The sequence below is a fragment of the Sciurus carolinensis genome, chromosome 12 (assembly GCF_902686445.1).
Source record: "Sciurus carolinensis chromosome 12, mSciCar1.2, whole genome shotgun sequence".
NCBI lineage: Eukaryota > Metazoa > Chordata > Mammalia > Rodentia > Sciuridae > Sciurus > Sciurus carolinensis.
The window spans coordinates 86,472,212-86,496,625 of record NC_062224.1 but is presented as its reverse complement, the minus strand read 5'-3'; the positions used below and the strand labels follow the sequence as shown (position 1 = coordinate 86,496,625).

The window sequence follows — 24,414 nt, the reverse complement described above, 5'->3', positions numbered from 1 at the left end:
TTCAATCCCCAGTACCAAAACAAAAACAAAAACAAAACCCCACATCTCTCTCCACACACATACTACTAGTTTCCCTGACTAGTACAAGTAGCTTCTTGTCAATTTCAAGATAAATATCTTGACTCCTTAGCCAGCCCGCCCCCTTCCATTTAGCTCATGTGCCTTTAAAGCATCTGGATAAGCAGCAGTGGCCAAGAGCGGAAGCGGGGAGGGTTGCGGGTGGACGTCCTGTGTTCGATAAACACCCTGAACAACCACCAGGCGCTTCCCTGGGTCCTGAAGGGCCCCTGACACCACTTAGCCTCATCCCTCCTCTGTCTTGGGTACCCTTCGGTCCTCTTGATCCCAGGACCTGCTGTGCTCCTTTACCTCTACGCTTTTGTACATCTCTTTCACTGCTGTCTCAAGTTTCCTGACATTCGCCTCTGACCAGGCTTTGGGGACTCACTGCAGGGTCGACCTCCCCTCTCCAGGCTCTGGCCTCTACCCCTGCCTTTCGGATACAATCGTTGCTTGAGAATCGCTGCTTTAGACGAAGTAGGAGCTTGAATTTTGGTCCATCATGCTGGACATTAGTAGGTGCTCAATAAATATTAACTGAACAAATGAAAACAGGAAAGTGCAAGAGTGTGAATGAAGGGACCGGCCACCGGCTCGGGACGAGCAGCAGGAGGCGCTCCCCAGGAGCGCGCTCCTTCCTTTTAAACAGCCGGAGTTCGGCCAGCCGGGCCCCAGCAGCAGGATCGGGCTGAGGCCGCAGGAAGGGAGGCAACTCCGACTCAGCTCCACCCGCACTCCCGCGACTCCGCAGTAAACTGTGCGGCAGTGAGAAGCGGGAGTGGCGGCCCCCTCCTGCCGGTCTGTGAATTCTCCCACCCTGGGGTCTCCAGGAACGAAACCTGCCCCCAGCCCGGCCGGAGCGCGCCGATGAAAGGCGGCACTCGGACCGCGAGAGGAGCCTCCTCCCGCCCGGGCTGCGGAAACTGGCAGCGCCGGGGGTGTCCCGCCACGCGGGTGGCGGGCGGCGGGAGCAGGGGGACAGCCTCGCCCCCGGAGCCGCCGCTCCTACCGGACACCCATCCGGGTCAGCACCTTCCCACCCCAGCGCGAGGCCCCGCCCCGACTCTTGGATCGGAATCTCGAGTCCCTTCCCGCATCTTCCCCTCTTTCCCCTGGTCCTTGGTACGCCCCAGGGGACAGATGTCTTGGGATCTTTAACATTTGGGATGCTGCAAATGCCGAAGTTAAATGAAATACCTCCGGGGAGGAGGGAAGGCCGGGGGAAGACGTGGGGAGTGGGAAGATGGCCTGGACAGACAGCTCCTGAAGCTGGGAGGCAGGCGCGGGGGGCGCGGGGGCAGGATCCCTGGGACAGGTAAGGGGAAAACTTAGGGGGGACCCGCGCGCGTGAACTAGGGGGATCAAGCGGCTGAACCCACGCTCTTCATCCTTCGCGGCGTTGGGGGCATCTTACAGGGAATGGGGTAATTATACCGAGGGGGCAGGAACCCTGGACTATCAAAAAATGCGTCTCTAAGTCCTCAACCTTTCCCCGTCCACCTTCCTCTTGCCTGTGGATCTCCTGGCCAGGTTCCGGGAAGCCAGAAGCAGCCGAACAAAAGGAGCAAAGTCTCAGGCCGGCCTGGAAGTAGAGGGCGCGGTGGGGGAGGGGAGCGGGGTGGACAGGACAAAGGGGCTTTTTACTGAAAGCCTAGAGGTCTGGTTTCAGGGCGCATTCCTGCCAACCCGGAGTTCCCCCGTCCCAGCTCACTCACTCCACTGTCGCCTGGAGGAGGCGAACACCTTTCCCAGAGGGCAGGGAGGAGAGTGGAGAAAGAAAACAGATCTCTCATCTCTTTTCCCTGGAGGGTTCTGGGCTAGTTCCCTTCCTCTGTTTTCCACTGTTAGCTCTAGCGTCTGGTCATTGATTTAATTCATTAAGTAAAAATTCAGAAAAGTGTCTGACTGTACCTGTCCCGGTGCTGTTGAGGATGTGAGAAAGGTAGGATGGTTTAAAACTTTTTGGATCCCAGTGTATCCAAATAAAGTTAATAGAAGGAACTTTGAAAAGCCGTGACAGAGCTGTATGGCTACAGAGTTGTGGAAGTTTCTGACTCAGGACTTCTTCTGAGCAAATGAAAATCCTAAAGCAGTTTTTCTTTTCCTGAGGGAGGGCTTTGGTCCACCAAGACCAGATTCCAAAGACCAGATGCCAAGGAAACCCCACTTCCTCACCTGCTGGTGGTGTTGGTGATGTTGCTCTGGGATTTGAGGCTGCAGCATCAGTTCCTGATCCTAGGCTGGCCCAAGTGGTGTTCTGTGTTCCAAATTCCCAGCTGGCCTCACCCCTGGTATTTTAAGTTGTATGTGGTTGCAATCAGCCCATTCCCATGGAGCCTCCCCCAGGTTCTTAGTGGGAGGATTGGTTTGCCAGCCTCATCCCAAACTCTAGATTCTGTTGGGTTGAAAAATGTTGGGTGTAAATTTGGGGGAGCAAGGTTTCTTCTAGAATTTCCGAAGTTCAATGCAAACTGGTCAATCTGTACTTCTGTTACCAAGCAAGGGCTTGCAGCCCAACACACATAGCAGACAATTCTGTGACATCAGAATTTTGTAAAAAGGAAAAGCTTTATTTCATGGCCACTAGCAAGGAAGCCAGGAGCTGTGAGTTCAAATCTGCATCCCTGATCCCCAACTGGTAGTTGGGGAATTTGTAGGAAGTGGGGAGGGAGATGTTTCTTGCTGATTGGAAGGAATGCCTCTTCACAGGTTGCATGCTTTTGGGGGTAATTGTGTTCTGCTCAGAGGATTTTGAACTGGTGACATCATTGACCAGAGGACCTGGCTTCTGCTCATGTCCATTCTTCGAAAGCTGGTTCCAAACTGTAAGAATCATTAGCAAAAGGCCTGAAGGTTTTTCCTGGAAGACAAGTTAAGGAATTCATGTCCCGGTGTGCATAGGTCTTAGCTGACTTCCCTCTCTTCCCTGAACTCAGTGGGCAACCTGAGGGCACCATGGCATCTGTGGAGAGAACATAGAGGATTGCAGACTTAGATGGGAAAGTGGGGAATGGCATCTTTATTTTTCATCACCTTTAACAGAAATTTAGCATCGCCTTCACCTCTGAAGGTAAGGAACCAGAGTAGCGCTGCTGGACCTGGGACTTGCCATTAACAGGATTCACCATTCCATATCACATTGCAGCTGTCGCAGCTGTCCTGAAAGGTTGTTGACACTTATCAATCTGAAATTGCATGAAATTATCCACTGCTGGATCCTGTTTAATGCTAATAAAAAAGCATACATGTTGCTATGTTTTTCTGGTTTTAGAACTGTATGTCAATATAATTGGTTCTCTTAGATAGTCTCTTAATTTTGTTTTATGCATTAAAAAATTCGAGCTATGAACTGATTCTAGAAACTTCCACCATCCTCCCCACTTGGAGCTGGGGGATGGGCAAGGCAGAAGAAGGGCTGCTTTTGGCCAGAGTCAACTCCTTTCTGTTTGATATTGGATGAAAGTGCAAACCTGCAGGGGGCTGGGGAGTCACTGCAGCTTTGTGGAGGCCTGAGGGGAGGGGAAGGGGTAGGGGTTCTTTGGGAAGCCCAGAGAGCATGCACCCCACCCTGTGGAGGGACTGTCCCCTGTGAGGGCCCCTTAGTCTCAGCTTGGGGAGAGGAGGAGGTGGTCTGCCTGGAGGACTCTGGGACAAGTGTTATTTGGAAAGAGGGTGTGTACAGGAATGAGGCGTGGGGGGGTGCCAGGGAAGGGAAGGTGGCAGACTCTGTGACAGAGTTTGCTCCAAGGAGATGCTTGACTGAGGGCATCTGTGTCATCCCTGCATTGAGAGTTGGGGGCAGCGGGGGATCAGGGGTGCTTAGGGGTGTGGGAGGAGAGAGATCTAGGTAGGTGCTGAGTGCCGGGTCTGCGAACAGCATGGTGGACGGATCTGGGCTGGGGGAGGGGAGGTGGTAGGATGAAGATGGCAGCCCTGGTCTGCAGCATCTCCACCTGCAGTGGTCAGCCTAGGCTCTGCTCCCCTCCCCATTTTTTGGTACCAGGGATTACCACTGAGCCACATCCCCAGCCCTGCTTCCCCCTTTAAAACAGGCTGGATTCCAAAAAACTTACCATTTGTTTGAGAAGCAATAGAGTGGGAGACCTAGAGACTTATTTATTTATTTATTTGTAGAGAACAATTCCATCTTGGTCTCTGGTCCCTTGCATTTGAGAAGTGTGTTAAAGGCCTGGGGTCATAGAGATTCTTCTGTGAATTGAAGGACAGGACCAAGTTCAGATAGGTGCTTATGGACCATGTTGCTAGGGGATGGATGTAAAATAAACAAGGAAGTGATGTTCTTAATTCTCCTGGGTGTAAATATCTGGTATAAAAAGAGAACATTGGTTCTCCCAGAATAACACCCTAGGGCTTCTGCACATACAATTCCAGACTGAGATTTTTTTTTTTTTTTTTTGATGATGGTGTGCTGGGGATTGAACCCAGGGTCTTGGATTTCTACTCTACTATGGCTCAACCCCTTTTTTCTTCTTTTTTTTTAGATGGTCTCACTGTGTCGCTCAGGTTGGCCTCAGACTCCTGGGTTCAAGTGATCCTCCTGCCTCAGCCTCCCAAGTGCTGGGACTATAGGCATATCATGGCCCCCAGCTTCAATTCAAGGTTTTAAAATCTTGATTTGGAAAAGCCAAAACTCAGGATAGGGTCTCCATTTCAGTTTCTGGGGAAGAGCAGTGACCCTCCCTGTCAGTTGGTAAATTTCTTGCTGGCATTAGCCACAGACAGTGAACTTTTTACCCTGTTTTCAGGGGCTTAACATTCCTTGATTTCTGGAAAGGGAAACTGCCACACAATGAAAGCAGGGAGATCCAGGCAGGTCAAGAGGGCGCTGAGGCGTTTCACAGCTCAGCACATTGCGCTAGGGGCCTTGCGGCCATGAAGTCAGGACCCCAGTTCCTTCTGGATTCCTCCACGGAGCGCCCCTTTCCCCTGCTCCCCTCTGGTCCGGAAGTGCAGAGGCCCAGGAGCTGCCTGCCTGCCGGCCACACTCAGCAGCAGGATTAGTTCAGGGAAGGACTTGCTCACCTGCTCCTCCCCTCTGACTCAAGTCCTAACAAGTAACCTGGCTCCCCTGGCCCGGCAGCCTGGGAGGGACGGCGGGAGGGACGAGAGGGACAGCCAGCAAGGGGCAGCCAGCAGCCTGTGGAGAACTGGAGCCCGGTCTGAGGGAGAGCACAAAGTGGCCTGGGAGCCCTGAGGTGACATGCGAGGCCCCTTGCCCCCCTGACCTGGGAGCAGGGGGTCTTTCCGGAACTCCTGGATTAAAGCTCAGAAGCAGGTGAGGGTGGGGCAGGGTAGGGCGGGTCTCTGGGACTGAGGGGCAGGCTGGCCGGAGCTGGGGGAGCTTAGGCACTGGCCACCCCCTCCAGCTTCCCAGCTCCTGTCTGGGGCCCAGGGATAACAGGGAGCTCCTGGTGGGCTTGGGCAGGGAGTCTGTCCCTGTGGCCCGGACTGAATTTTCACCAGAGAAAAGACAAGCAGAGATGAGCTGGAGCAGAGAAGTCCAGGACCTGGTTTTGGGGGCACATTTGTGATGGAGGATCCTCAATGGCTTGCCTGAGGGAAAAGTGTGGGAGAGTTTCCCCTTCTCCCAAGGCACCCCTTCTTTCCTCCTCTGACTTTTTCTGAGGACAGTGGCCAGGTGGGCTATGTCTTAAGGCCCAGTTTTGGGGCTGGGGCAGAGGGTCTGGAGGGCGGGAGTGCGGGGGGGGGGGTTGCTGAGTTGGGGAGGGGGTGTCACCTGAACCGCCTTTATCTATAGGCATATTTATATGCCTAAAAAGCCTTGGACTCCCGCCTCCGGTGGGGGTGGGGCCTGAGCCTGCTCCTGTGGACTCTGGGACTGGTTCCTCACGGCTGCCAGTGCAGCCTCTGAAGGGGTGGGCTCTGCTCCAGGGCTTCCTGGGTTTCCTTCTCAGCTTGACATTGTCTAAGAGGACAAATCCATCTCCAGGGGACCGGGAAGGGCTTCAGGCCCGGTCTCATCTTCGTTGTGCATCTGAGGAAAGGAGGCTCAGCAGGGTCAGGTGACTCCCCAGGTAACACTGGGGAACCAGGTAACCCAACCGGAACCAGGGCTTTGGTGCTATGCTCTTCATCTTTTAGCCCAGGGAGTTGACCCGGCATCAGATTGGGACCACCAAGAGCGTCAGTGCTTCCCCCTTGACCTGGCAGTGAGGGACCGGGCAGGCCCCTGGAGAGAGAACCTGGAGGAGAGAGGAGACACGCTGAGGCACCCTCCCCCACAGTCCCTGGAAGTCCCCACTCAGAAGCAGGGGCTGAGGCTTTGGCCCAGCTTTCCAAGGCAACTCCTTGGTGGTTAATAATTAATTAGCAAGTGTGACTAATTAATGGCTTCCCCTCCCACATTACCTCCTCCTTTTGTCCAAAAAGGCTCAGTGTGCCAGCTGAGACTGCTCTGGGCTTCCCAGCTCCTCCTGGGGACTGCGGGCTGCGGGCTTGGGCTCCCTTCCCCTTTAGGGTTGCTGGGAAGGTAAGAGGATGGCTAGCGTGGAAGGAGGGCTGAGCTACCTGCTCCTTGGTACTGGGAGAGATAAGACTTTGGGACAGGTGGACAGAATGGAGCTAACAGTCACCCTAAGTTCCCTGGGGTACTCGGAATATATGGCCAGTCTTTCTCTTTGGTATGTTTGTAGAGGCCCCACATAAACATTTTTTTAAACTTCTATCATGTATTCCCTAGATTTTCTTGAAAAATTGAAATTCCAGAGTGCAAGGTACATATCGTTTCCAGGGTTATTTATGGCTTAATTGTTGCTGCCCCTGGTACATTGATAAGCGGTGTTGTTTACACAGGTCTATAAACACAGACCTGTTGTTCCTGCTCTTTCTGTCTTGATAGACAGAGGGACTACTGGGGACCAGGCTGACAGCAGCCCCCCTTGGCTTGCTGTGTGGTCAGCGTTCCCAAGGGCTACTTTTCCTCCTGTTGGCTTCTCAGGTGGGGGGAGGGGGCACCTCCTGCCCGCGCTCTGAAGAGGAAGGCAGGATAAGCTCCAGACAGAAGCTCGAAGGACTTTTGGACTCTTGCTCAATGGGCTGACTCAGTGAGGAGGTGGCCAGCCTCTCCTTCCAGATCCTGCCTGGGCTCCGCCCTCCCTCCCCACCCCTGCTCCAGCCAGCAGCTGCCAGGCCCTGGCCAGCTGGGACCCGGAGTAGGGGTGTGGATTTGGTGAGGAGAGAGGGGATGGGCACAGGTGGTGTTTAGGTGACTGTGCCCGCTGGGCTGACATACAACTAGGATCGCACTCATACCGCCCCAGTGCTGCTGAGGCCCCGGGGAGGCGGAGGAGCAGGTGGTCTCCCTCCTGGGTTTGGGCAGCTTCCTGTCTCTCACTAGCCACACCCAGCTCCTGGCAATCCATGCCTTCCCTGCCTGTGGGTTGTTGGGCACCCAGGCTGACTCCCCTTGAGGAATCTCCTAGGTAGAGTTGGTGGCTCAGGGGTCATATCAGGGCTTTGGACAGCTCTCTGTCATAGAGTGACTGCACCTGCCTACAGATGAATACCTGGACCAAAGAGACCAAGGTGACCTGGGGTTTGGGGGTCCCAGACCAGCTTTGGTCCAGTGCCCAGCGCCCAACCACTTCCTGAAGTGCCCTCACCTACTGGGGCAGTGGGACAGGCCTTGTGCCTCCCAGGTTCTTGGGCTAAGGGCTGCTGTGCCCCCATGAAGACATCATCCCCCTCCTTTCCCTCTTCTTTACTTTGTCACCCCCTCCCATCTTCCTTGTCCCCTCCTTCTTTTTTTTTTTTTTTTTTTTTTGGTGCTGGGGATCGAACCCAGGGCCTTGTGCTTGCAAGGCAAGCACTCTACCGACTGAGCTACCTCCCCAGTCCCCCTCCTTCTTAATCATCTCTTTGGAAAGAGGCCCTAGGGGGAGCAAGACTGACCTCCAGAGAGCCTTCTGAGTGCCCCACCCCGGTCCTTCGAGAAACATGGTGATCACTTCCACACTTCCTGTCTCCAAGCATCTGTTCCTCAACTCTGGAACCAAAGGGCTTTACCTAGTTTTTGGTTATTGTTCTCTTTTCTCTTAAAAGCTGGGGGAATTCCAGGCTACCTACGCATCCTGTTCCAGACCAGGACCGGTGTTGCCCTTCCCTACTCTGTGCCCCCTCCTCCCAGAAATCCACCATGGAGAGTAAGGATGAGGTCAGCGACACTGACAGTGGCATCATCCTGCAGTCTGGTGAGTGGGTTGGGGAAATCCCCCTGCCCTGGCCCCAGCCCTGAGTCCTGAGTCCCCACGTCCAGGGGCTGGTTAGCTGAGGAAGCTGGGGAGGGAGGGGACAGAGAGGGATTTCCTGGAGGAGAAGGGAGATACCAGAGGACTGAAACCTCAGGATCCCTCGGAGGTTTCCTCCCTGGAGGGGGTCTGACCTTGAGTTTCAGTCCTATCGGGAACAGGGAACTGCAATGTTCAACTTAGCCCCAGTGACTACTAAGAAGTTGGTAAATCCTCAGGTGCAGTGGCGCACACCTATAACCCCAGGGGCTAGGGAGGCTGAGGCAGGAGGATTGTGAGTTCAAAGCCAGCCTCAGCAACTGAGTGAGGCCCTAAGCAACTCAGTGAGAGCCTGTCTCTAGATAAAATATAAAAACGGGCTGGGGAGGTGGCTCAGTGGTTAAACCCTGGGTTTAATCCCTGCTACCAAAAAAAAAAGCTGGAAAATTGTACCTGGCCAGTATTAAGGTCCTGTCTCTCTGGTTGGCCTGAGCCTGTGGGCATAGTCTGGCCTAGTCTTGATAGAGGACAGGAGACACATGTGTGTCTGCATGGGGTTTGGGGGAGAAAGTGGGGGAAGAGAGGCGGTCTAACCATGCAGTGCTTCCCCCACTGCAGGTCACCTGGTAGGACAGCCCTTCCCTCTGATCTGTAACATTGCTACTGTTGGATAGCCAAGGAAACGTGGTGTTTTGTGGTTATGACACAGGCCACAGCAGCTAGCCTGTAATTTGTGGGCAGGCATGAGTCTGTGTGTGTGTGTGTGTGTGTGTGTCTGTGTGTGTGTTCGTGTGTGTACAGGTGTGTGTTCCCTTAGGGGTGGTCAACAAGTGTTCAAGAAAGGCTTCCCTGGGGGGCACAGTGGCGCATGCCTGTAATCCCAGGGGCTCGGGAGGCTGAGGCAGGAGGATGGCGATTTCAAAGCCAGCCTCGGCAAAATTGAGGTGCTAAGCAACTCACTGAGACCCTATCTCTAAAAATACAAAATAGGGCTGGGGATGTAGCTCAGTGGTTGAGTGGATTCAATACCCCGTATCAAAAAAAAAAAAAAAAAAAGGAGAGAAAGCCTTCCCTGAGTGTGTCCTTCACCTCCTGCAGGCCCGGACAGCCCCGTCTCCCCAATGAAGGAGCTGACCCACGCTGTGCGCAAGCAGCAGAGGGCCCTCGAGGCGCGACTGGAGGCCTGCCTGGAGGAGCTGCGGAGACTCTGCCTGCGGGAGGCGGTGAGTGCCCAGGCCAGTCCCTGTCCCGCCCCCCCAAATCTGAGGAGCTCCGGAGTCATATTTTGGGATATTGGGGCTGATGTGGGGGACCCCATTCTTGAGGAAATTCTGGATATCAGACCAGGGTCTGGGCCCCTCTGGTGCAGCATTTGATGTGGACACTGGGTGGAGGAGAATGGGACATGGGCAGGGGCCCAGGCACAGGAAGGCAGGGCATAAGGGGCTACGGGGGAGGGGAGGAGGAGATGTGACTGCCGCTGAGAATTGGGAAGGGGACCGGTGCAGCCCTCTGAAGGAAGTGATCAGAAGATGTGAAGAAAGAGGGGAGGGAGTGCGGAACATCCTAAAGAGGGGAAGACAACCAAGGATGATGGGTTGGAGTGGTGGGCAGAGACCTGAGTGGCCTAGTAGTCCAGGGGCCCAGTCACAGGCTGGTGGACAGGCTGCTAAGGTTGTCCAAGGACTGGACAAGTGGAGAGGGGCCAGGCTTGACTTTGCTTCCTCCCAGGAGCTGACGGGCACCTTGCCAGCAGAATATCCTCTCAAACCAGGGGAAAAGGTCCCCAAGGTCCGTCGCAGGATTGGGGCAGCCTACAAGCTGGATGAGTGGGCCTTGCACCGAGAGGTGAGGAACCGCAGAAACCTGACCACTTGTCATTCCCCGAAGGCTGCCTGTGGAGGTGTCGGGATCGCCCTTCTTCACCCTTTTGCTCATGAGGGTGCTTGACTTCATGTGGATGAGAGGCACCCCCTCTCAGGGAGAGGCATATCACCTCAGGAGCTGGAGAGCTGGGAACTCGAGGGAGGACACTGGGCTTGGCCCCAGAGTGGGCAGAGGATCAGTTACGAGTGCCAACCACCAAGCCAGAGGAGCAGCTGCCTGCTCAGACAGGTTACTCTGGCCCCTAGGGCCGGCCTCTTTCTCAGTTTAGGAGGGAGGAGGCGACTTGGGCCCGGGGTGCCCTCCCTTTGGTGAGAATGGCATGGTTTCCCATGGGCTGGCCTGCCCAACCCTTTGGGGTCAGGAGGGAAAGTGTCCCACCTGGGTTCCCTCTCAGCCAGGCTTGGCAGGGGCAGGCGGGGGTGGGTGCCCACACCAGCCTCTCTTGCTGTCAAGTTGGCTCTGGGCGTCGGCCATCACTCCGCTCTCTGCGCTGCGCCTTTGGATGCTGTTGTCTGCTTCCACAACGTCCTCTGGGCTTAAGGACAGGACCCAGACCGCTGGGTTGCACTGCTATGGCCTCCTGAGCGTCTGCCTCTTGCCCTGTCCCTCAGGACCCCCTGAGCGGCCTAGAGCGCCAGCTGGCCCTGCAGCTGCAGATCACCGAGGCAGCCCGGAGGCTGTGCTCAGAGCAGAACCTCAGCAGGCAGGCCCGCCGGCAGCGGAAGCACGTGGCCCTGCAGGAGGAGAAGAAGCTGCGGGAGCTCCAGCACCGTCTGGGCGAGAGGCGAAGCAGCCAGCCCGCTCCCGCCACTGTACCCGCGCTGGGCCGAGGTGAGTCCCCTGCCAAGAGAGGCCCTGGCCTGCTCGCCTTACACAGCCTGTGTGGGTGGTGGGCACTGTGGCTCTGTGCCACTGTGCAGTTGGCTGGTCCCACCTCCAGGCCTGTCACTGTTTAATGCTCTACATCAGCTCCAGCTGGGCAGACCTGCTTCCTGGGTCCACTTTGACCCCATACTTACCCTCTTGTAGTTCTAACAAACCTTTTCCGTCCTGGAAAACTCTCCTCTACTTCATTAGAAACACCCCACTTCCTCCTTCTGCATCCTCTAGAAAATATACCACCTTTGAGAAGACTTCTTTGACAGAAGGCATCCCCTGCGCGAACCCTGAACTTAATCCAGGCATTTACTCAACTAGAATATTCTAGGCCCGCAGAGTCTTGGCATGTCTGGGTCAGGGTAGTGTGTGTGTGTGTGTTGAGCTTGGGTTCTGAGTTGGAACCTGCTTGAGTTAGAGTTAGACAGAAAGGGACTGACCCTGCTGGGTGCCGCCTATCACTGAATTGTTTTGGGCTGTCGCTACTCGTCACTTATGGGACATTTATGCTGAAATCCAACCCCGCTGTACCTCACCACAATCCTGTCAGTATCTGCAACAGCTCTGGCCACGAGTAGAATCCTTCCACTCTGCTCTCTTCCGTATTGTGCCTGCGGTTTAGTTCCTGAGCCCTTGGTCCTCAGAGCTGAGTGGCTGTGGGGCACCTCATGAACTGTCAAGGCCAGGAGCCATCCACGTGACTTCCGTGTGTCCAGTCCGGCTTAGCTTCCAAAAGGTGGTTTTGAGTCCTGAGGTGTGACTGTTTCTCTTCGCCCTGACCCATATCCCGCTCGTCAGGTCAGGACTCGCAGCCCTCCATTCCTCCATTCCAGTCCGCACAGCATCATGCCCATGGCTCAGTCCCGCCGGGGTCCCTTGCTTGGCTCCCGGACCTCCCTGACTACATCAGCGGGAAGTGGAGTAGGGAGCTGGCAGTGGCTGTGGGGCAGAGCTGGATCAGGACCTGAGGCTCAGCTTAGAGAGGGGCTGCTTCCCTCTCGTTCTCAGTCTCCTATCTCTGCACATCAGCTTGGCTTTTTGCCACAGCTGCTTTCCTCCCTTGGCAGGGACACTTGGTTGGGAGCCTGAAAGCCCTACTTGGTTCCTTGCCCCATGCCTGTGCCTCAGGCAGGCAGTTATCTCAGTACCTGCTCCCAGTGTGGCCTCTAGTTTAGGGTAGGCAGTGTGTGATAGGCACTAGCCAATTCACTTCTGGTAGCCAGGAGCAGATGGCAAAGAAGGAGGTCATCGCTTGCATGTGACAGTTGACCGATAAACCCAGGACACCACGGGGCTGACAGGGCCTGGTAGCCAAACCTTTCTCTGTTTCGTGGCTCTGGCCTGGCTGCAGGACAGTATCCAGCCTCCCAGGCTTTATCCCTATTCCATTCCCTCAGGGTCCTAGGAATGGACCTTCCCCGGAAAGGCAGCTGCTAAACTGGGCCGGAACCTAGTCCCTAAGGACCAGCCTGTGCTCATGGGGAGCTGATGGCATGGGGAGATGCACCCCATTCTAGTGGGACAGCTCCTCTTGATCCCTTTCAGCAGCAACTCCTTGGCAAGCCCTTCTTATGGTTTCTGGGAGCTTCGACCCAGCCCTAGGTTGGCAGTGGGATGTCACTCTGCTGCCACTATTGCAAATGATGATGCTCCTTTTGGGGAATGAAGAATAGGTCAGGGTGCACCACGGGTTCTGTTAACCCTTTGTGGGAAGCAGGAGCCAAGGTTATGAAACCTTCCCAGGGCAATCAGTCCAGGAGACAGATGTGCAGAGGAAACAGCTGGTGCAGCTACTGACTTGCCCCATGGTGGCTCAGAGACCCTGATCCCCAACTTCAGGCCTTTTTTTTTCCCATGTGGGCCTGGAGTCCTGGGTTCAAATGCCCTGCTTTGAGAGTTTGAAAGTAATTCTGACAAGTAATTCCTGTCCAGTGGGTCCTCTGCCCAGCCATGCTCACCTAGAATGGAGGGAGAGAAGGATTAATAGTTAGTAGTTAAAAAGTATTTTGAATTAAAAGGAAAAATAAGCAAACAAACTGAAAGGCCCCAAACACATTCACACCCTTGATATCCACACAAGGGTTATTCAGTTTGTAATTGTGCCGGGTGAGAGTAATTAGCCAGTACTCTGAAAGTGGCAGGGAGCAGTTAGCGAACCTGATGGGAGCCACCCCTGGCTCCCTCTGTATTGTAGTAGGTGCTCAGTATGCATGTGTTGATTGACAGTACCAGTCTTTAATAATACTCTCTATAGGATTTTTGCATTTGAAAGTGTTCCTTATCTGTGCTATTGAATATGGTAGTAACAAGACACATGTGGCTATCGAGCATTTGAACTGTGGTCCGTGTGACTGAAGAACTGATTATTTATTTATTTATTTATTTATTTTTGGTGCTGAGGATGGAACCCAGAGGCACTCTACCTTAAGCTGCACCCCCAAACCCTTTTTATTTTGAGTTAAGGTCTTACTAAGTTAGCAAGGCTGGCTTTGACCTTGTGGTCCTCCTACCTCAGACTCCCCAGTTGCTGGGATTACAGGTGTGCACCACTGCAGCTGGCTGAGTTTTTACTTTTCTTTAATTTCAGTGAGTGAAGCCTCGTGCAGCTGGTGGCCGCCATGTTGAACAGTATAGCTTTGAGAATGCTCAGAGGTTGTAAGAATGGCCTTTCTGGTTGCCTCTCTACCTGGGGCATGCTGCTGTGAGGGAAAGTCAATGGATGGAGGGCAGGACAAAGTTGAGCCAAGACTGGATGGGGCTGGGGGCTGAGATGGTGAGCAGCCCCGAGGAGCACCTGTTTGTCTGATTGATGTCTTCCCCGCCCCCACTTCTCCAAAGGCAGTGAGTCTCAGACTCCCCTCTTTGCATTGAATCTTTTGACTATAAAACTGATCTGCTTGATTATATGAAGATTAGGGGTACCAGAGAATGATGGGTTTCTTCCCTAGACCATATAGTCTAACCACAACACAGGACTTGGTTGTGGGTTGGATTGCTTGGCCGCTAGCAATTCCCATAATTTCCATAACAATTTCCATAATTCCCTCAACTTGACATTTGTAAAAAATAAGTCTTTGTTCGCCAGGTTTTTGTGGGGAAAAAAAAGAACAGGCAGGGAACCAGAATTCAACCAAAGAGTGCCTCAGCTGAACTCCAGAGCAAAGCCTAGCTGTAAACCAAGCAAAATGGTGGCTGGCTGGTGACTGTGGGTTCAGGCCTAGCTCCTTGCACCATATGCCCTGCAGAATTTAAGAACTGCTCTGGGTAGTTTGTATTTTTTTTTAGTTATGGATCAAAGATTGGCAATTTTTTTTTCATACAGGGCCAGAATGTAAATATTTTAAACTCTGTGGGCCATATGTGGGTCAATTATCAAAACTATTCCACTCTATAATGTTAGTGCTAAGAAGTAAACAAATGTGTATATGTGTTCCAATGAAACTTTATTTGTAAAAACAGCCAGTGGACTAGATTTGGTGCATGACCTGTAGTTGGCCAACCCCTTTTATAAAGGAGTTCAAAATGGTTGGACCTGTTTATTTTTCTTAGAATCTTCTGGTAATGACCCATGCATTAGATGCTAGCTAACAGGAAAGCCAAGAAAGGGTGATGGTTAATAGGACAGACTGTAGTCATCTGGGTGTGAAGTCTGACTCAACTATCTTTTGGTGGATTGAAACATACCACATTACTCCAAGACTCCATTTCCTCAACTGTTACATGGATATGATAATAGCTATCTTTTTTTTAAAATGAGGATCACATGAAATATATATATATTTCTTAGGATTGGCATAGTAGAAACATTATTCACCATTTTTCCTCATTTTCCATGTCAAACACAATTGGAAATGTTTTGTGAGTTCTAGCCAGGTCACATTCTTAAGATCTGAAAGCTTACATTTGTTAGGGGCAATGGCAAAAATAAGTTCCCTCTGATTTACTGGGTGACAGCTATGCTCCATGTAAAAGTGCCACACTCCATTTCCTCCAGGTGACCTGCCATATCACCAATTGAAGAACCTTCCTCAGGGCTGGCCAGCCAGACCCCAGTTTAAATTGGCCTCACAGTCCCACAGCTCAGATTCCCACTTGGTTCTGCTCTTCTGCTAGTAATGCAGGAGATCTTAGATTTGGGACCCTTGAGTTGAGTTAAAAGATGTGATGTTAAAAGGCTACAGAAAAGTTGGCAAAATTCTTTTCATCCCAAAGTCCTTCCAAAATGGTTCTTTGTGCCTTACGCTTCCATTGCCAGGAAACCCTAGCTTTTTAAAATTTATTTTTTATTTTTTAAATATATTTTATTCTATTTTTATATTTTTAGCTGTCAGTGGACCTTTATTTATTTATTTATTTATTTGCATGCGGTCCTGATAATGGAACCCAGTGTCTCACACATGCTAGGCAAGAGCTCTACCACTGAGCCACAACCCCAGCCCTTATTTTTTACTTTTTAACAGATGGGGAAACTGAGGTCCAGATCACTGAAATGCTTATTCAAGTTGCATAGTTAATGACAGTGAGGATTAAAATCAGGTTTCCTGTCTTCTCGCCCCTGACTTCTGAATTTTTTTTTTCTACTTCCAAGTAATAACTTCACAGCATTGTTTTTAGCATCCAGTGGGTATTTTATGCTAACGGTGCCATTCTAGGAGAGGGCTCAGGTTCACTGTGGCTGATGACTTGTATCTATGCATTAATTCCCTCCCTTCCTTCTCTTCTATCCCTTTTGATTTTCTCAGAGCTCAGTGCCTCAGATGATAGCTCCCTGTCTGATGGGCTACTCCTGGAGGAAGGTGAGAGGAAAGATTTGAGGGTTACAGTCAAGACTGGGCTCCTACTGCAGAACCCTAGGGCTTTGGCAGATTTTGCTAGTGAGGACTTCAAATGGGGAGTGGAAGGTTTAATGAGCTCCTGAAGGCAGGGTGCCAGCTCAGGGTCTCACACAGGCCTGATACTGGTTTTCATGTGCTCTTGCATGAGCTTGGTTGAGGGTAGGGATGTGCTGACCATCTGTCATTCTAAAAGTTTAGTTCTTTGGGCAAAGTTAAGGAAAGGTGAATTCCAGAAGAGCCTATCAACCTCAGATGTCTCACTTTTACCCTGGGGCTGTATTTCAAGTGGAACCAGTCAGGGCCAAAGAGGCATCTGCTCAGTCATTGGTAGTGTTGAAGAGGCAGCACAGGGGTAGGAAACACAAGTCTACAGGTGAAGAATTTACAAATGTTAAAGGTATTGGGGTCAAGGTGGACCAAGAAGGTGGTGCGGTCCTGCCCAAGGGAGTGCCTAGGCCAATAAGGAACAGGGCACTTGGGCATGGCAGGAGCAAATTAAAAAAAAAAAAAAAAAGGTAAACAGAAGACAAGCTGATGGCCTGGAGCAAAGTTAGACAGTGGGGTAATGTGAGCTGAGGAGTCATCCCAGGGAGCTTTCTTGAAAGAGGCAAGTGTAAAGTAGGACTGTGTGTTGTGGGGGAGCAAGTCCCACAGGAAAAGAAAACTATTTTGAATGTATGGGGCTGGAGCCATCGCCTGGAGCAGTCGGACAAGTGGGACATGGAGGTAGCGCCAGGCATGGCTGTGGAGGTTCTTGTTGGGCCGGTTTCCCTAGCCTCTGTCCTTACCAGGTTTCTTTTACCCCTGCAGAGGACTCCCAAGTGCCAAAACCTCCTCCAGAGTCCCCAGCCCTGCCTTCCCGGCCTCTCCCACCCCAGAGCCTGGAGGGACTGCAACCAGCAGGACCTGAGCCTGGGGGTCTGGAGCGGGCTCCAATCCAGAACAGCCCTTGGAAGGAGACCAGCCTCGACCACCCCTATGAGAAGCCTAGGAAGTCTTCTGAGCCCAGTAGTGAGTCCAGGTCAGTGTGGGAAAGAAAGGAGGTCTGGGCATAGGTGGGAACTGCCTGGTGGCCCAGGTAGGGCAGGCAAAGGGTAGGGATTGAGGGTAGGGATGTGCTGACCATCTGTCATTCTAAAAGTTTAGTTCTTTGGGCAAAGTTAAGGAAAGGTGAATTCCAGAAGAGCCTATCAACCTCAGATGTCTCACTTTTACCCTGGGGCTGTATTTCAAGTGGAACCAGTCACTTGGAGGAGACCCCTCTCCTTTGCTGGGTGAGGGGGTGTGGGTATTGGTATCTTCCCAAGGGTGCTGGAGGTTTGCCAGCTTGGAAGGATGCTGTGCTTCCTTCCTTCTGCTCTTCTCTGTAGTTTCTTTTTTTTTTTTTTTTTTTGGTGCTGGGGATCGAACCCAGGGCCTTGTGCTTGGAAGGCAAGCACTCTACCGACTGAGCTATCTCCCCAGCCCCCCTTCTGCTCTTCTCAAGCCCCTAAATATAGACATATTCCTGTCACTGACTTATCTCCAATTCCTTTGCAGCAGCCCGGCCACCACACCACAGGACGGGCCCAGTGCCTCCAGCCTATGGCTGCCGGAGCCTGCCTCCTACACTGTGGTTCCCCTCCGCAGCACTCCTGGCCAGCGGCAGGGCCGGACCAGTGCTCCCGCCACCCCTGAGATGCAGGGAAGGAGGGGCCAGTCGCAGTCTCTGAGGTAAGAGCTCGTAACAGAGATGTGGGGACCACCAGCCAGAGCTACAGATGAAGGGTGGAAAACCTCTAGGATACAGGCGGAATACCCTGGGTGACACATGGCTAGTACCTTGCCTTCTCCTTAGGAGCCCTTTTTGGGGCACCTCTGGAAAGGGGATGCAGCCCAACCGACAAAGTCAAAAGTAAGTCACTCATGAAGCAAGAAGTTTTCTTTCAAAGACTCCAGTGTGGTTGGGGATGTGGCTTAGTGGTAGAGCCCTCGCCTAGCATGCATGAGGCCCTGGGTTTGATCCCCAGAACTGCACCCCCCCACAACACACACACCAAAAACAAAACAACAAAGACTCCAGGGGTTTTTGTTTGTTTGTTTTTTGCATAACTTGATCTAAAGATTTCCACCCTTGTCATGTTTTTTTGTGCTGTTAGATACTATCACAATTGTCTTATTATTGGTCCCTGACAATGGGCAATTCTTTTTCAGTTGATGTACAGTCTATTCTCATTATCTTCAGAAGTGACATTCTTTAAAATTCACTGCAAGCTCAATTAGAAAATACTGAACCATTGTCTCAAGGGGATATACAGGTCCTAACCAATGGGTCTTTGGTCACAGCATTGTTTATCAACTGATCACACACACACACACACACACACACACACACATACACACACATCCTTGTTTTGTGTGAGCCTCTGTTTAAAGACGCCTTATTTAATATATTTGATTAACACTGAATTCATGATCTATGGCATTGTAATACATATCTGAATGAAGCTTCTCTAGCACAGTTCATTTCTCCATAAAGCAGCCTTCTTGTGCTTAGACAAGAACTTAGACAAGACTTAGAACTATAGACAACATTTTAACATGACTAGAGGACCAACTTTATATAGTAAAATCATCAACCAAAAGCAGAAAAATGCAAAAAAAATGTTCACTAAATAATATGGAAAGTACCCTTGTTTAGTCTGAGAGCTAAAGTCAGAAAACAGAGCATGGCCTTGTTCAGGCTTAGCTGGGGAGGTGCACTTTAAACAACTGCAGGGCTGGGGTTGTGGCTCAGTGGTAGAGTGCTTGCCTGACGTGTGAGGCACTGGATTTGATTCTCAGCACTGCATATAAATAAATGAATAAAATAAAGGTCCATCAACTCTTAAAAAAATACTAAAAAATAAAAAAAACTCAAATTTTTTTAGTTAGGCACAGTGGCACACATCTCTAATCCCAGTGACTCAGGAGGCTGAAACTGGAGGATCACAAGTTTGAGGCCAATCTCAGCAACTTTTGTGACCCTGTCTCAAAAAAGACAGGCATGGGGATGTAGCTCAGTGGTAGAGTGCCCCTGGATTCAGTATCAAAAAAAAAAAGGCAACTCAAATTTTTTGCTGTTCTGGGAATGTCACCAAATCACTATGAATATGCTGCATCTATTGATTTTGGAATTAGCAAATAAATTTGAGCAAGTAGGCAAATTCTCAAGCACTGAGTAGGAATAATGAGAATGGATTGTATGCTGCTTTCCAAGTCATCTTGCTACCCGGTAGGTTTCAGTGCCTGAGTTCTGACAGGCAGCATTAGCCACACCACCTGAGGGTCTGGTGCACCATCAAAGCTTCTAAAGTGTGCTTATCAAGCAACCTGAACTGGGTGTTGTCTGGGACAACAGCTCTCAGGAACTATTTACGTAGCATTTAGACTATATTGGGTATTGTAAGTACTCTAGAGATGATTTAAGGTATACAGGAGAATATATACTTATAAATAGATTATATGCAAATACTACCACCCTTTATATAAGGAACTTGAGCATTTGTGGATTTGGATATTCACAGCGTGGTGGGAGGTTGAATGGGTGCCCTGGAACCAATCCCCACAGATACCAAAGAACTGCTGCTGAATTAATTTGTTTGTCTTGAGTGGAAAAGGCTGGGGAGGCACCGTGCTTTACATTTCACAGGTGTGTGAAAGCAGCAGGAGCAATGTGAAGGAATACGCTGTATCTGCCCAGCAGGCTAAGAGGGGGTTCCTTTATTTACACCAAGGAAGGGTAACTTGAGACCACGCATGCGCCCAGTGCCTCGGCCTAGGGGTGGTGTAGCATGTGCCTTCCGGGTTTAACTCATTCTTGGTGCATAGTCCTCACCACCCCACCCCCACCCCATTGCACCTCCCTTTCCCTCTCCAGGGTGGATTCCTTCCGCGCAGGTGCAGAGGGCCGAGGCCGCAGCGCCTTTCCTCGTCGCCGCCCCACTCACTACACTGTGACCGTGCCAGATTCCTGCTTCTCCCCAAGCAAGCCCCCGCTGCCCCACCCTGCCTGCCACTCCTGCTCAGAAGACAGTGGCTCCGATGTCTCCAGCATCTCCCACCCCACCTCCCTGGGCAGCAGCAGCCCCGACATCTTCCTGAGGCCTCTCTGTCCACCCGAGCCATCTCGCCACCGTGGGTGGGGCCCGGCCTGTGGCAGAGAGCTGGCCACCCACTACCCCAAGCTGCTGCTGCCTGCCGGCTACTTCCCGGCAGGGCGGTACGTGATGGTGGCCGAGGGCCACCTGCCGCCGGGCGAGTGGGAGCTGTGCCGGGCTGCGTACGAGGAGGAGGGCGCGCCTCTGCGCTACCAGCGCCTGGTGCCCTCCCACAGCCGCATCGTGCGGACGCCCTCCCTGAAGGACAGCCCCGCAGGCCGGGGGCTCAGCAAGGCCGCGGTCTCCGAGGAGCTCAAGTGGTGGCATGAGCGGGCCCGCCTACGGAACAGTCGCCCCCACTCGCTCGACCGCCAAGGGGCTTTCCGGGTCAGGAGCCTGCCCCCGGGGAGAGAGGGCTTCGGGCGAGCCCTGGGGCCCCGGACGCAGGTACGGCTGCTCTGGAGGGACCAGGGGCCAGGCAGCAGGGGCGACCGGCAGGGGCAGGGCTACTTTCCAACAGGTCCAAGAATGGAGAATCAGACCGGCTGCCTAGGGGCGAGGTAATCCCCAGCTAGGAAGGTCAGGCCCGAAAAACATTTCCTCTTGGCTTTGGAAGACGCCCGGCTTCCCTGCGGCGCCTGCTGGTTTTGCCTGCCATATCTAGCTCAAGAGCACATACCAGTGTGCCCCGGTGGAGATGATCCTGGAAGATAGCTGAGGTTTTTTTCTCCCTAATGGCTCCACAGATGATCCACAAAGCAGATAAGCTTCTTTGTAATCAAAAGTCTAAGCCAAATTAGCCCCTGAAAAGTCCCTACTTGAGGACCTGGGACAAAAGGAGAGTCACAAAATAGGTTTGTGGAAACCAGAACCTGTGATTGCCTGACATCAAGTTCCTCCATGACACCTTCCAACCACTCTGAGAAGCCGATGAAGTCTTAGTTAAGAGTAGAGACCCTCGAGCTAGACTACCAGGTTAAATTCCAGTCCCACTACTTACAAGCTATATGGTTGGATAGGTTACTTAACTCCTTTGAGCCTGTTTCTCCCTCCAGAAGATGGGAGTAATTAAAGGACTTATCTCATAGGAGAGTTCAGAGACCGAAATGATTAGGGCAATGCACAGCAAGTATCAGATAAGTGACAGTGTTATCTGGGCCTCCAGAGGCCAAGGACCAGGTCCCTGGGCTATATATAGGCAAGAACACTGACACCAGGTTAGAGAGCACCTTGCTTTCCATGGACCCAGCTCCTTCATTCTGGAAGTGGGATAGTAGGCATGAATCCTTTCTTTATGCTCCCTCCCTGGTACCAAGGGCTCTGCAGGGAATGTGCTCCAGAAGTTACCAACAGGCTGCTTCTTTGAGACCCCAGATTCCCAGCAGCACAGCTGTGTGCCCCTCCCCATCACCAGTTCTTTGGGCTGCAGCTGCCCATCCCAGGCTGGGTAGCGCTCTGGCCCAGTCCCAGACTGCACCCTCCCACTGACGTGCTGTTCCCTTCCTGCGAGTTCAGACCTGTCCTTAGCTAGGCTTGGCCCATCCCTACCTGTCAGACAGGGAGGGTGATGAAAAGTGAGCCCAGGAAAGGGGGAAGGAGGAGATCAGGGTGCCTGTCATCCCCCAATGGAACCTGGAGTGGCAAATGGATAAAGAGTAGTCCCTGGGGAGGCTGAGTTCCAGGGCTGTGTTGCTATGTCCTCAAGGGATAGGATGGTGTAATATGGGGGTTGCTGTCCTGACCCTGCCCCTGGTTCACTCACCCACTTGTCCTTTCTTCAGGTGCCCACAGTGTGTGTGCTCCGGAGGTCGGCCGAGGGGGCTCCTGTGCAAGTCTTTGTCCCTGAGAATGGAGAGATCATCAGCCAGGTGTAACTGTGCTCCGGATGCCTCAGCCACCGCTGGAAAAGACTTGTTCTATGGTGGGGCTGGGGCTGTGACCCCTCACCTTGAGTGCCTCCTTCAGTTCCCCACCCCCATCGCAGGCCGATGACCTGGAGCTGAGACTTCTCTTTTTTTCTTTTTTTTACACAAGTTTTTTTCAGAAGCTCTGACTTGAGGATTTATATCTGTGATTTGTCATCAAGGTCCCTATAATATGATTAGGCTTTAACCCCCCATAGTCTGGCCTCTTGGACTTAAGACCCTCCCTGTCTGCTGATAGAACTTGTCTCCTTATGCAAGACGAGTGGCAGAGAGGGCCACCCTGGGGAGTCCTCAAATGCTCTGTGCTCCGTTTCTGAGAAGAAACAGTTCCTGGCCCTCTTATTTCCTTATTGCTAGAGGCTGGACATGGCACATGCTTGTGTACAGGACGTTCCCTGGTTTTCCAGGTCTCTGGGTACCATAAACTGGGAGACTCCTTCTCCCTTTATAATGTGCTCTGTGATGCACACCAAACGGCAGGTGAAAGGGCAGTGTATCCTGACGGAGTTTTGTCTTCCTGGACCCTGCTATTTTCCTGACCCCACAGATCTCCTTTAGGGACCCCAATCACTATCCCCACTTTATGCCCTGGGCTGCCAGACCTCTGAGCCTTACGTTGGAGGCTGTATCAGATTGTAGCTTGAGAGGCTGGGCTGGGTGCTGGCGTGCTGTGGTGGTTGCTGAGGAGCAACTCACCCCAGGACAGCCACTTCTGAGAGGGCCACTGTCCCACTCCTCCCTCTCACATCTTTTCGTCATGGTCCCAGAAACCAATACCTGTTTACAAACATTTCTGGGAAGACACCACTTTTGTGGCACTGTCAGGACCACGATTGGGAGGGGTGACCTTGCTTCTGTCCTGAGAGTCTTTGTACACATATGGGAGATGCTGGAGAGGACTTTAATAAATTGTCCCAGCTGCTGAGACAGAGCGATCCTGGAAGTTGCCTGTGCTAAGACCACCGACAGTCCTCGAGTTCTCGTCCTCGGGCCTCCTGTGCTGCCTGGTCAGATACCCAGGTGCACATCTTGCCTCAATAAGAAAGCAACTAGAAGGGGTAGGGGAGCTGCACTTCCAGTTCACCTGTGCAGGATGCTCCCCTGCAAGTTCCCTGGCCTGGAACAGAGACTGTGATTATAGCAAAAGACTCCAAGAATTTTGACGCCCAACCCCAAAGGCGCAGTTCCCCCATGGGAGAAAGTGGTGTAGCACATTGCTCAAGGGTGCTGAGGGAAGAACCAGGATGGCCCTCAGAGGAGCGTGGGGGAGGGGAGGAGCCTGTGAGATGCCCGAGGCATTTCTTCCTGTGCTCTTAGCACATCCTGCTATTGTCCCCACCTGGGGTCCATTCTCCCCCCTTATGTTTAAATGCCCTACTTTGGCTTGTCTGTAAGCCCCTTTCTCCAGTGTGCAACTCACCCCATCTCCCCTACACCTCCCAGTGTCCTCCCTGGAGCCCCGCTTCCTAGGCTGAGCTAAGAGACCTCTGAGCAGCCTTGATAATAACTTATTGGTCCTACGTAAAACCTCTGGTGCAGTTGCAAAGTGGCCTCTGGAACTGTATGTGTCTCAGTGCCAAATACATCAATAAAGTCTGTTCTTTGTGATTGGCTCAGCTGAGGATGAAGGGTTTTTTGTGCCAAGTTTCCTGAACAGAGACTGTACCCACATCCCTCAGGGTGTCTACCCAAGATGGCTAAGTTGCCTGGCCTCTCCAGCTGGTCTGACCAGGTCCCTGGGGAGTGGATGGGATGGGTGGGGTGACAGGAAAGTTCACACACTGCTTTCCTGACTGACAGGAGGGCAGCCGGCACAACCCTTGTCAAAACTCCTGAATTCTGCTCTGTTGAGCCTAAGGATATGGGCTCTGGAAGTCACTTCCTCAAGAAGGACCTAGCTTTGTGACAGCCTCAGGTCTGGCTTCAGCTGGGCCAGGGTAGGCTGTGGTTAGAAATGAGTGTGACTGAGTCTCCAGCTCTTCTAGACTGTTCCTGACACCCTTGGCCACCCAGAGCAGAGGCTTATGAGGAATATCCACTTCCCTGTGACTGGAGCACGCCTTGCCTGGGTGGTGAGGAGGGGCTCTCCACAAGCCCCTTCTTGGTCTCACCAAAAAGTCCACAGGGCCTCCCTCCACCAGGGGACCAGAAGGGTGGGGGTAGGAGCTCCAACTGGGACTACTGTGGTTGCCCTGTAGGGGCCGCTAAGGATCTGAGAGCACAGCGCCCCCTGGAGCCACAGTGCCTAGGAGAAGCCAGAGCCCATGATCTGAGGTGCCCAGAGTCAGTCAGGTAAAGGGGTCCCTGCCTGCCTGTCCCTTTCCACAGCCACTGAAGAGCAGGGTGAAGGGTCTAAGCAGATGGCTGTGGGCAGAGATGACTCCAGCCCAATCCTGAGTGCTTGGCCCTGGGGACTCTGAGAATCTGTGGGCTTTAGGGGCCCAGC

The 24,414-nt window shown here is 52.5% G+C and overlaps 1 protein-coding gene across 6 annotated transcripts; it reads left to right on the top strand.

Annotated features, from left to right (window-relative positions):
* The first annotated feature begins 1,193 nt into the window (after window positions 1-1,193).
* On the top strand, window positions 1,194-23,575 carry Inava (innate immunity activator). 6 transcript variants are annotated; one of them, XM_047519759.1, is made up of 10 exons: window positions 1,194-1,375; window positions 8,143-8,291; window positions 9,426-9,550; window positions 10,059-10,175; window positions 10,826-11,045; window positions 15,833-15,886; window positions 16,736-16,946; window positions 17,465-17,638; window positions 19,824-20,490; window positions 21,825-23,575. In XM_047519759.1, exons 1-10 carry the CDS (start codon window positions 1,227-1,229, stop codon window positions 21,915-21,917), a joined length of 1,959 nt encoding a protein of 652 aa, XP_047375715.1. In that variant the 5' UTR covers window positions 1,194-1,226; the 3' UTR covers window positions 21,918-23,575. The 6 variants fall into 6 exon arrangements, with proteins under 6 accessions (XP_047375715.1, XP_047375710.1, XP_047375714.1 ...); XM_047519754.1 differs by lacking the exon at window positions 1,194-1,375 and adding an exon at window positions 5,182-5,356; XM_047519755.1 differs by lacking the exon at window positions 1,194-1,375 and adding an exon at window positions 6,031-6,116.
* Window positions 23,576-24,414: the final 839 nt, after the last annotated feature.

What these genes read in the sequence shown, in the direction of transcription:
- Inava (XM_047519759.1), top strand. Translation starts at nt 1,227, where the DNA reads ATGCTGCAAATGCCGAAGTTAAATGAAATACCTCCGGGGAGGAGGGAA. An exon ending in GACTCTGCCTGCGGGAGGCG is followed by an intron (nt 9,551 to 10,058) that starts GTGAGTGCCCAG and finishes GCTTCCTCCCAG; the next exon opens with GAGCTGACGGGCACCTTGCC. An exon ending in TGGGCTACTCCTGGAGGAAG is followed by an intron (nt 15,887 to 16,735) that starts GTGAGAGGAAAG and finishes TTACCCCTGCAG; the next exon opens with AGGACTCCCAAGTGCCAAAA.